The sequence below is a fragment of the Thamnophis elegans genome, chromosome 5 (genome assembly GCF_009769535.1).
Source record: "Thamnophis elegans isolate rThaEle1 chromosome 5, rThaEle1.pri, whole genome shotgun sequence".
Taxonomy (NCBI): domain Eukaryota; kingdom Metazoa; phylum Chordata; class Lepidosauria; order Squamata; family Colubridae; genus Thamnophis; species Thamnophis elegans.
The window spans coordinates 64,454,981-64,467,649 of NC_045545.1; the positions used below are offsets into that span (position 1 = coordinate 64,454,981).

A 12,669-nucleotide genomic window follows, 5' to 3' on the forward strand; every position below is an offset into this window, starting at 1 on the left:
GGTACTTGAGAGACCGCCTCCTGCCAATCACCTCCCTACAACCAATTAGATCCCACAGATTAGGCCTCCTCCGAATACCATCTGCTAGCCAATGTCGACTGTCGACCCCTCGGGGGAGGGCCTTCTCTGTGGCTGCTCCGGCCCTCTGGAACGAGCTCCCCATGGAGATCCGGACCCTCACCACCCTTCCGGCTTTCCGCAAAGCCATTAAGACCTGGCTGTTCTGGCAGGCCTGGGGCTGATGAGTTCCCGGCCCCACTTAAACTGTTGCGACTGTTGCTCTGTTTTAACTTGCCTGTTTTTGTTCTTGTATGTATTCCCCTTCCCTCCTGCTTGTTAGCTGCCCTGAGTCTCTCGGGAATAGGGCGGCATACAAATGGAATAAACATTTCAACATTTCTTCATTCATGTATTTTGTTTACATGGATGTAATTATGCACCCACATATCCAAACAAGATAGAGGTAGTCCTTGTTTAGTGAACACAATTAGAATCAGCAACTCCATTAAGCAAAGTGGCTGCTAAATTAAATTGCAATTTTGCTTATGATCTTACTTTAGCTTTTTCCTTTCCTTTCCAGACCTGCAAAGGTTTTAAAAGTGAGGATTGGTCACAGCTACTTTTTCATCACCATTGTAATTGTACGAGGCAGTCATTAAACAAGGACCACTTGTATTCATAAGCCATAAATATATCCTAATACAACCTACGTTAAAGTACTGCTGGTAAAAAAAGCTGTCCACATTATATCAAAATTGTACCATACCTTAAAAACCCTTCAGGGTTGTTCAATCTTTCCTATTGTGTATCTCAATTGCAGCCTAATTTAAATAGAAATTTGCAAGGATAGAATACACATAAAAACCCAAATAATTTGATAATTGTGAATTTATTAGAGCTAACTTCTTAGAATAGTTTATCCAAAAATCTTCGGTATTATGGAATCCCATTGTGCTATTGATATGTAATTGTCCATGCAAGAATAGTAAATTCAATTCTTACTTAAAATGACAAAAATCCTAGGGCTGTACTACTTTAGAGTACAGATAGGAACTCTCAAGACTTCAAATTTTTCCACATGAAGAACGAATTTAAGCTCTGACTTCTCTATTAAGATAATTTATCTTTGTATAATTAAATGCTTATCTGAAATGGTGCAGCCCAGCCATGGTTCACAAGACAATGCAAAAAGCACAAAGTTGATACATGTATGAATTCATACAGAAGATGCATTTTAAACAGATGCCATTGGAGGGCAGTAATTTAATTTTAGCTTCAGAAAGACTGTTCTGTGTTGCCAGATTTTTTGCAGCTAGTATCACATAAATAAGATATATAATAAGGTTGCTTATTATCAGTACTTTAGCTGAGCAGTCCCCAACCTTTCTGGCACTAGGGACTGGTTTCATGGAAGGGAATTGTTCCACGGATCGAGGGTGGGTGGGTGGGGAAGGGATAGTTTCACGTGCAACCTAGATTCCACACATGTGCAGACAAAATTTTGCTCACTTTTGCACCACTTATGCGACACAGTTCCTAACAGGCCTAACAAGTTTGGGACCCCTGCTTTAGATTACTAGGAATAAATTAATTTTAGTGTGCATTTGGATATGCATGTAGCAACTCCAGACCAAGTAAGTCTTTTCTCAATATCATGCTACCATTATGGAGGACAGCCATGCAATCGTAGGAAGACATGGCTGCTTTAACAAATTGTTAACAGATGCTATATGAACACCCCCAGGCATTCCAAAACATGCTTTTCCCTTGACATGTGAAATGCTCCACTCTCTAACTTTATTCCTTTTCCCAAAACTAGTTAACAATTTCATGCAGCATTTTGTCTTGTTAAAGCAATACTTCATTCTCATGTTTAGTCTAAAACAGGTAACATATTTATATTCTCTGTATAATTACTTAGGAAAAAAATAGTAAATTCATTTAAAACAGACAAAAGTTGAAAACACACAAGCTTCAGATAAGACTGTTATGAAGGACAATCGTGTTGTTGTGCAGATAGGGTAAGGAACTTTAGACATGCAAATTACACCATCTGATCACAAACATTTCATCCACTGTTATAAGACTTATTTTCCAAAGATTAAAAAAGCTCAAGAAAAAAACAACAGATTTCTTGCCAAAAATAGTCCTTGAATTTTTTGCCAACATAATATATCCTTTTAAATATTCAGTAAAGAACTTTTATGATCTCCCTTAATATTTCATTCTCACTACGGAGATTTTATATTAACATTACAAGAAAATTAAAAGGAAATTAAATATTTCTTCTTTACTTTGCGCTTCTTTCTGATTATCTGGAAGGAAACAACGCAGCTCACTGCAGATGTCTGTTACCAGCACATATTCTGCTAGTGCATTCTGTAAGTTTTCATATTACATGGTGGTTATATCCCCAGTGATATAATTTGCATTACACTGAAAAAGGCCACAGATCCATATGTTGCTTGATCCTTAAGATAAGGAATATCTATGGAGTTTGCAGGCATTTCATATTTATTTTACAGTGATAATTTCTATTCATAATCCTTTAAATATTGTGAAAAATACAGTAACATCTACATGTACACATCCAATGAAAAGTCTTCAAGTGAGGCTGCATTTTGCTTCTCCTTTTAAAGGTAAAACTTTAAAGTTCAACAGAAACAGAAGAAATCATTGGTACTGCCTATAGTCTCCAAACGGAGAGGCTTGTAACTGAGATGGGTCTTCGGAAAGTTGAGGACCTGTAATAAAAAACAACAGCAATTGTTTATCGCTCTGCAGTATATTGCTGCACTGAATATGTTTCAATTAGGGTCATGGGAGAAAATTGGAGTTCTTGTAGTATGATTGTTCCATACTAACATGCAATTGGGAAGGCACCAACAGTTAAGAACCTACTGTCACATCTTTAGAACCAGAACTGACAACTCTATGAAACTACTATTACACAAGTTTTTGATATCTGTTATGTGAAAGTATTACAAGTTTGCAGATAAGTTTCAAGTATCCTCAAATGTTTTATTTTGAATGCTTTCAATTTATTGTAGCAAAAATAACTCCCATAATATTTAATTGAACTTCTAAAAGAAGTAAAATTGTTTTTCAGTAAGAGAATTAGATATCAGATTTTACAGCATATGAAACTCTGCAATTATCTTACCATTAGGAAATTGAGCAGATGCAAATCTTGTTAGCAGGATACCTGCTCCTTCAATTAACGCTAGAAGAATTCCTCCCATAGCTGCAGATCCAACCATGGCAATTGGTCCATCTAATAAAAGGGATTTTTTTTAAAAAAGATTTAGAATAATCTTTAAAAACCATTCTATAATAATACATCAGGTTACATGCTATGTTGGAAATGTCAATCAAAATAATAATAACAACAACAACAACAACAATTCAATTTATTACCATCCAGCTCTCAGCCCTTTGCAATTGTTAAACGTTTAAAAACAAAGAACGATACAAAACACAAAAACATTATGAGACAAAAGAATAAAAATAGCAATAAAATAAACCCAGAGGGGACTAGAAAGGACGAAAGGGATATCAGTCATTCTTTCCAAAGGCCTTGACAAAAATGGAAATATAAAGCTAAATAACACTGAAAATTAAAATGTAGATTCTTCATAGCAGGCGTGTACAACCTGCAGCCCAAAGATCACAGATATCACTCCAAAACTTTAGGTACAACTTCCCTCCATCCTTTCAAGAAATTCTAACATTGTAGAAAATTAAGAATAATAGAATAGGCATTGATAAAGGCTCGTTATACATTTTAATCATCTATCAGAAAGTTTTAAAAAATGTTGAGAGGCGCGACAATACAACATGTGATCTTGAAGCTCCAAGATCACCATGGATATCTTCTGTCACTGGACGGTCCTTTTGGACCTAAACCACCCCGCAGAGACGATGATAGAGAAGGGCACATCCTGTTGATCCCAGGGACATCGTAAAGTCCCTGCTAGATCCAGGAGAAGCCCTTTTTTCCGGAGAGAGAGAAGCAGTCATTAAATCTGCTGAAAGTTGGGAGAGCTCCAGAATGGAAGGAAAGCGGGAGAAAAAGTGTGTCGAATTGGTGAGATAAATTTTATTATTAGAGAACACCCAAAAAGATCAAAAGTAAAGTTAAAATTGAAGACAGAAGAGGTTAAGCGGCGAGATTAAGCCTGAGTCAAACTTAGTGTGTTATTTTTCTTTAATCTTTTTACAAACATTTTTTACTTTTTAAACTGGACTGGTTTTTTCTTTATTTCTTCTATTTCTCTTTTTCCAATACTCATTGATTAAGACTTTCTTTCTTTTTATTTTTTCAACACTCTATTGCATTTTTTTTTAAAGAATTTTTCTTTTTCTCCTTGTTTGGAATATAAAGAGGGTAGTAAAAGTAGAGGAAAAGAAGTAACACTGCCACTTAGAAGCTTAAAAACATTGTTTTTCCTTTTTTCCCTTTGAGTGTTTGTTCTACATTTCAAGGTCTCTGAGCTTGTTTATTGAAAATGATAGCGGGATGAGCATGGATTGTTTATACAGGTACTCCTCCGGGGTACTATCAGTAGCTGGACTGGAGTGAAATGAAAGCTTGACTTGAAAGAGAGAAGATTTCAGTGAACTTGCTTGGAACTTAATAAAAAAAGCCTTGGATTTTATATAGTGCAAGTGTTTACTATCTGGAGGAAAAGACTGATGTTGCAACACGAAAAAGAAAAGAAAGTGACTTTGCAGATAATTATGCAAGAAATTCAAAAAAATACAATAGAGATCATTGAAAAGAGAATGGAGAATATTGAACAAAGAACAGGAAAAATAGATGGAAAAAATGAGAATATTTACCAAACGATGATGAAATACGAGGACAGATTCCAAAAAATTGAAGAAAAAGATAAACAAAGAGATAAGAAAATTGAGATACTGACAGCAGAATGAGCGTGGTTGAAAAAGACAAGAGTGGAATATTGGAATGGGAGAGCAACAGATCAGAATTTTATCTCAGATTCCAGAATATAGAAGAAGAAAAGGGAGAAAATTTGGCAAAAGTAATGATAGAAATTCTGGCAGAAGCATCAGTTATAACCAAAGGAAAGTTGATGGAAGGAACAGACGTGGGGTTTCGAGTCTTTACAATATATGCAGTTGAAAACAAGTTGCTAAGAGAAGTCCATATAAGATCTACCAAGAAAACAATTAGAACACAAATACTACAAATGGCAAGAGATATAAGATTGTATTAATATTGGAAGGATACAGGATGATGTAATGAAATGCTACAATAAAAATTAATTTAAATTTAGTTAGAATATTATGCATAAAATGAAGTAATAATAGTTATAGTCATATAAATGATTAACAATGATAATAATGTAATAATATATATTAGATTAATAATATGAAATTTTATATAAATTGTAAGTGAGGACTATGGAGAGGATACATAAAAGTTTTGTAACCAAAGATAAACAATTTTATACAGAACACAATATAAAGATGTAATATTACTGGATGGTTTTGGGATGATGGGAAGAAATGCCCCAATGTAAATTTATTCTAAACGTAGAATATTTCACATAAAAGGAATAATGGTTGTAGTCAAATAAATGTTCAATAATGATAATAATTGTATGCATATACGTATATTAGATTGATAATATGAGATTTTACATAAATTGTAAGTGAAGACTATGGTGAGGGAGCACAAACGTTTTGTAGCCAGTCGACACACTGTATGTAATTGGAGGACGGTTTTTATGTCTTATGTCTGTTTATGTTTGTTTGTTTAAAAATAAAAATAAAATTTAAAAAGAAAGCTTTAAAAAATGTTCATAGGTAGTCCTTACTTCTTGAAGCTAAAATGGCCCCTGTTAAAGCACCACTGGAAATAGAATTCCAAGGATCTTCTTTTCCTCTTGCTTTCACCAGGCTACAGTCGATCATGGAGAAGAGACCACCCCAGATAGCAAAGCTACCTATTTGAATGAAAAATAATTCAAAATTTATAACCAAAGTTTTAGTGGTCATTTTTAAATTTGGATCCTAGCAAAAGAAGCTAGAGAAAATTTTGTTTTAAATTAAAAATGAAACAACATCTATGGTTATGACCAAACGTATCAAATATTCAAGAATTTAACACCAAAAGGAAGTATAATTAATGCCCACCAAAGTTCCTTAGGGATATTCCAAAAGGTAAGAACATTTGATTAAAAACAGCATCTCCTTAATTTCTAAAAGCAGTTCACTTAATAAATAAGATACTTTTTTTCTTCTTCTTTCAAGCCATTCTGGACTCCTGGGGATTATATGGACAAGACCATGTAGTTTCTGGAAGTAGTTTGCCACTCCGCCCCCACCCCACTAAAGCTCAGAGTAATTGGCTCAAAAACCACCCATGTGGCTTTTGTACCCATGACATGTTTAGAACTCAAGTCTCACCACTCATGACTCCTGGCCCAGGCCTTAACCTCTAAGCCAAGTAAGCAGTTCATACATTAAATGATAACAATTTACCCTCTTTTAAGATACCTGTTTTGTTCTCTCATTGGAATTGAACATAGACATATTTTCTCACAAATGTATATATAAGAATGTTTGTTGAAAGTATTGATTTATGCTTCTAAATAACTTTATTTCCTTGCTTAGACAGGAAAGAAGAAATCTATTCTCTAGCTGGGCAAAAAAAGTTTCTCAAATCTTGAAAGATAACTATCAAATGTTCTTTTATCCCTGCTTAGGTAGGCATGGCACTTGAAAGAGGTGGTCTTTGTTCTCCACACCTAGGAAGGAAACGCTCAAGTAAAACATATATTGAGAAATGCCAAATGTTACCTTTTCCTAATTTAAAAGAAAATAGGCTTTTGTTCCCTTCTTTTTATCGTCAAAAGCACAGGGCAGATAATGACACAGCTATAGTAGCCCCTTCTTCAGTTATATACTATACTAAAGAAAAGTAAAGACCATGTCCATCAAGAAATGTTATCACTTTTCTTTTTAAAACAGAGAAGGAAATAATAATAAACAATAATAATTACCTCCCAACTGTGGTGCTCTGGTTTTAATAGCTGTCAAACTACCCCGCAACCGGTAATTTACACCCTGGAAAAGATAAAAATATACTATTAAGAGTAATACCAAAGGTTTCTATTCAATTTACAATCTATAGAGTTTAATTTATGTTCCTGAGACTGATATGCTTTTGGCAGTGTGGGCAGCTGGAAAATGAAGTCAGCATCCCCATAAAGCTCGTCTGCGGAAGGAAGCATGAAATGCTCCAAAATCTCCTGGTAGACGGCTGCGTTGACTATGGTCTTAATGAAGCACAGTGGTCCAAAGTCCTGTTGCTCAGTGGTCCAAAGTCCTCTTTTCTGATGAGGGCAACTTTTGCCAAAAGCACTAAAACCTGGTTCAATGACCATGGGATTACTGTGCTTGATTGGCCTCTCCATTCTTTCTCCATACTGCGGGTCCTTGGTTTCAAAATGAGATGCAAAAGTTGTTCTCATCAGAAAAGAGGACTTTGGACCATTGAGCAACAGGACTTTGGACCACTGTGCTTCATTAAAACCAAGGTCAACGCAGCTGTCTACCAGGAGATTTTGGAGCACTTCATGCTACCTTCCGCAGCCGAGCTTTATGGGGATGCTGACTTCATTTTCCAGCTGCCCACACTGCCAAAAGCACCAAAACCTGGTTTAATGACTGTGGGATTACTGTGCTTGATTGGCCAGCAACCTCGCCAGACCTGAACTCCATAGAGAATATATGGGGCATTGCCAAGAGAAAGATGAGAGACATGAGACTGAACAATGCAAAAGAGTTGAAGGCCGCTATTGAAGCATCCTGGTCTTCCTTAACACCTCAGCAGTGCCACAGGCTGATAGCTTCCATGCCACACCGCATTGAGGCAGTAATTGCTGCAAAAGGGGCCCAAACCAAGTACTGAGTACATATGCATGCTTATACTTTTCAGAGGTCCGATATTGTTCTATGTACAATCCTTGTTTTATTGATTGCATGTAATATTCTAATTTTCTGAAATGGTGGATTTGGGGTTTTCATGAGCTATATGCCATAATCATCACAATTATGACAAACCACAGCTTGAACTATCTTGCATGTAATGAGTCTTATCTCATATATTAGTTTCACCTTTTAAGTTGCATTACTGAAATAAATGAACTTTTGCACGATATTCTAATTTTTTTAGTTTCACCTGTTCTTTATACAATATGCTATTATTATAATTACATATATATATATATATATATATATATATATATATATATATATATATATATATATATATAACATTTTTGTCACCTCTTAATTTACTTTAACCTTTTTATTCTTTATTTCTATTCTCCACTCAATTATACCATGTGTCCCAAATTAAATAGTATTCCATTTCTTTTCTTTTACTTTCATTGTTAGCCTATACATCTCCGCACATTCTAACACTTTTTTTATCACCATTCCATCAGATGGGATGCTATCGTTTTTTCAGTTTTGTGCAAATGTGATTCTGGCTGCTGTTATTATGTGTAACGTGATATATTGGTTTTTTTTACAGTAATTTCCTCTTAGTATACCTAATAAAAATAATTCCAGTTTTAAATCTATTTGTTGTTTAGTAATTTCTTCTAGTCCCAAAACCTTTCACTCTCAGTGCGAAAAGCATTTTGCAAGCCAACAGGATTCTGAAAGCAACGCGTATCATTTTCAGCATCCCATCGGCTTGCAAATGCTTTTCATGCAGAGGTTCTGGGGGCTGTGATCTTGGGCAACTTCAGGCACCCGCCTGCTTTTAGAGAGAATGGGTGCCTGAAGTCACGCAAGATCATGGCCCCCAAAACATTTCACTCTCGGTGCAAAAAGCATTTGCAAGCTGATCAGTACAACCTGAACAGTAGGGTGGAAGTATGGTTGATGGATATAAGTTTTATGGGGCCTGTTTTAATTGGTTATTTTGTTTTAATTAAATTGTGGTTTTGATTCTTGCTTGCTGCCCAAAGTTGTTTCTGGTAGATGAATGGCTATATGTGCTTGTTTGTTTAATAAATAAGTAAAATAAATAAAATAAGTAAAAATAAAGATAACATTCTCCATCCCCTGGAGGTTTTAAAGAAAAAGCTGAATAGCTATTTCTCAAGTGTGGGTTAATTGATTTTCCTGCATACTGCAGAGAGTTGGATTACATGATACTTGTGGATCCTTCCACAATTATATTTTATTATTTCAGAGAAATAGGCATTTTTAAAAATGTGCTTCATGTTGTACATATAAATAAATATAACATATATAATTTTATAAATGTAAAATATAAAAAGTTATTTTCACTGAATTCATTATTTCCAAAACTCTGTATTTAAGTACTATAGAAAAAATAATCATAAACTTGTCCCTAGAAATTATTTTAACTCACCACTGGGGAATTTCGGAATCCTTTGATGGCTTGAAAGATGCCTCCACCAATGGCTCCCATTGTGAAAGCACCACCACAATCATCCACTATTCTCCAGGGGCTAAATATATATATATACATATATGTAAATCTTGTAACTTGATCACAGCAAACAATTCCTCAGATACTACAGCTTCAATGTATTATGTCCATTAGCTTTCTAACAAATGCACACACCCCAAAAATCAAAACAAAAACCAACAGACAAATAAAGTATATGTTTCAAGATTATTTTTTATTGTGGACCCTCTAACTACAGTCTTGTATGTTGCATAAAAGATCTTGTCAGAAGAAAGAAATCAACACAGAAATCATCTGAAAGATCTAGGATTGCTGGTAAAAAAAACGAAGAAAATAAGATTATTGTGCTTTACCAAATAACATCTATTCTACAGTATTAAAAGACATATGTGATTGATTGAACTTCTGTACTACACAAATATCCAGGAGACAACAGAAAATAGGGGAGTCTGGAGTCCTATGGTCCATGGAGTCACGAAGAATCGGACAGTACTTAGCCACTACACAACAACGCAAAGATGATGCGCTAATGGTAGCTGCGCTGTAGCAGTGTTGAGGGGAGAGCCTTGCAACATGCCTTAATAAAGGCCCATATTTTTGCATAACGGAGTGAGCTCCTGATACTTGTCCCAGCTTCCGCCAACCTAGCAGCTGGAAAGCATGTAAAAATGCAAATAGAAAAATAGGTGGGAAGGTAATAGCATTCCGTGCGCCTTCGGCATTTAGTCATGCTGGCCACATGACCACAGAGATGTCTTCGGACAGCGCTGGCTCTTCGGCTTAGAAATGGAGATGAGCACTGCCCCCTAGAGTTGGGAACGACTAGCACATATGTGCGAGGGGAACCTTTATCTTAATATTTTTCGTTTATTAATGTATGAGAATAGAAAACTATATGTGTCCAATTAAATATTCTGGGAATAATGTGTAATCTTTAACAGAAGAAATGGGGATGCCCTCTTACAGCAGGGGTCTCCAACCTTGGCAACTTTAAGCCTGGAGGACTTCAACTCCCAGAATTCCCCAGCCAGCAAGCTGGCTGAGGAATTCTGGGAATTGAAGTCCACCAGGCTTAAAGTTGTCAAGGTAGCTGAGGAATTCTGGGAGTTGAAGTCCTCCAGGCTTAAAGTTGCCAAGATTTGAGACCCCTGCTCTACAGTACATATAGTGCTGAATTACCATTTACAAGACCGCTTGGCTATCTGCTGGGAACTGATCAACAGCGCTGCACTGACCGGGGTTGGTTGTTAGCTGCTGGGAACTATACAGCAATTCTGCAGCACCTGAAGACCGCAGACTCTCCTACGTCCCGCAGAGGATGGAGTAGAAATCGGACTCAGATTTACAGATGACCTGTTTGCCAAACCGGCAAGGAGTCGCTCAGGGCAGGTCCACTCTAACAAAGCCGCGCGCAGCCATTTCATTCCACGTGCCTTTCTCTTGGCTAAGGAGTCGCTTCTCGGTCAAAGGCCGCCGGGTTCCGGCCACCCTTTAAAAGAAGCTGCCTCTTTCGGATTCCCTTGCCGGGAATCCACTTTGAAAGGAGTCGCGCCGGCTGCAAGACGTCCCGCCCCGAGGATACTCCGAGTCCTTGCCCTCTATGAACTGATTCGCCCAATCCACATCCCCAAGGTGACCGGCAGGAGAAAGGACAACGGCGCGGCTCCCAAGGCGCCCCCATTAAGGACGGAGCCGGCTGCCGCTCGGCAGAAAAAACAAACCAGGCAGGGAGAGGCCACGGCCACGGCCATTACTTACCAAGGCTCTCGCGCGTATTCCTCCATCTTCGTCCCGGTTTCCACACAGCGGCGTGACGCGCAGAGTCAGACGTTTGCCGGCTTGTGAATCAGGCGGTTTTCGGGCCCCGCCGACGACAGCCGCAGCCATTGGCTGACAGTCCTTGAAGGGGCCGGCTCAACTTAACGAGGCCCGGTTCCGGAGCTGAGCGGCGCCCACGTGTTGCCCTCCGACCGCCTCGGGGACGCCAGGCCGAAGGGAAAGCTTAGGAGGAAAATTAGTTGGATTCCGGCGTGGGATCTCTGTGCTATAAATGAGCACGAGGGGGAGGGTGGCATTCCTCAAAAGTGGGGTTTTCTAGCATCAGGGGTACTGCAAGAAAGCACTGTTAAATTATCCTGAGGGAAGGACAAGAAGCAATGGGTGGAAACTAATCAAGGAGAGAAGCAACTTAGAACTAAGGAGAAATTCCCTGACAGTTAGAACAATTAAATCAATGGAACAACTTGCCTCCAGAAGTTGTGAATGCTCTAACACTGGACGTTTTTAAGAAGATGTTGGATATCCATTTGTCTGAAGAGGTGTAGGGTTTCCTGTCTAAGCAGGGAGTTGGACTAGAAGACTTCTAAGGAGGTCCCTTCCAACTCTTACTCTATTCTAAATGATCTGTGTTGATTGATTCGGTATACTCGATTTGATGGATGCTATTTTTTTAATAAAGGTTTTTTATTTTTAAACAAAAACAAAGACATAAAACACATACAACCTTCTTCCGTTTCATATAGCGTGTCGTTTGGTTACAAAATTTTGTGCTTCCTCCATGGTCACCACATAATTATGTATCAAGTCACAAATTATTCATTAGATAAACATAAGTACATTATCATATATATATGAATTATTCAAGTGTAATTATGATTCCTTAATTTTAAACGAGTTATTCTAAGTATTGAATTCATACATACAACATCATTTGCGTCAATAGTTCAACTCCAATTATTATTTCTACATTTTAAACAGAATATTCTATATATTGAGATCATACAACATCATTCCATTACATCGTTCTAATCTGTTTAACAATGCTAAACCCTTTTAAGTATTACATATATCATTCCATTATTCTTAAAATATAAAAAAATTTCCATTACCATGATTTTTTATCTAACCATTGATAAAACAAGTACCAAACCTTGTAAAATTGTTCATCTTCTTGGTCTCTAATTTCAAATGTCAATTTACTCATTTCTGCACATTCCATTATTTTTTGAATAGTTTCCTCCTGTGTTCGTATTTTCTTGTTTTTCCAATTTTTTGCAAATAGAATTCTAGTTGCTATTAGAACATTTACAATCAAATATTTCAAATCTCTTATATATATATTTCTGGTATAATTCCTCCCCCCAAAAATCTCTGGTTTTAAGTCTATATGTTTTTGTGTCATTTTCTCC

At 36.9% G+C, this 12,669-nt stretch overlaps 1 protein-coding gene across 1 annotated transcript; it reads right to left on the minus strand.

The window, feature by feature from the left end:
• Positions 1-870: 870 nt before the first annotated feature.
• Positions 871-11,366, minus strand: TIMM17A (translocase of inner mitochondrial membrane 17A). The gene is made up of 6 exons (XM_032217323.1): positions 11,240-11,366; positions 9,422-9,521; positions 7,032-7,095; positions 5,844-5,972; positions 3,164-3,274; positions 871-2,744 (listed from the first exon to the last, which is right to left on the minus strand). The coding sequence occupies exons 1-6, from the start codon at positions 11,263-11,265 to the stop codon at positions 2,674-2,676; spliced, it is 501 nt and encodes a 166-aa protein (XP_032073214.1). The 5' UTR covers positions 11,266-11,366; the 3' UTR covers positions 871-2,673.
• Between the last annotated feature and the right edge of the window lie 1,303 nt (positions 11,367-12,669).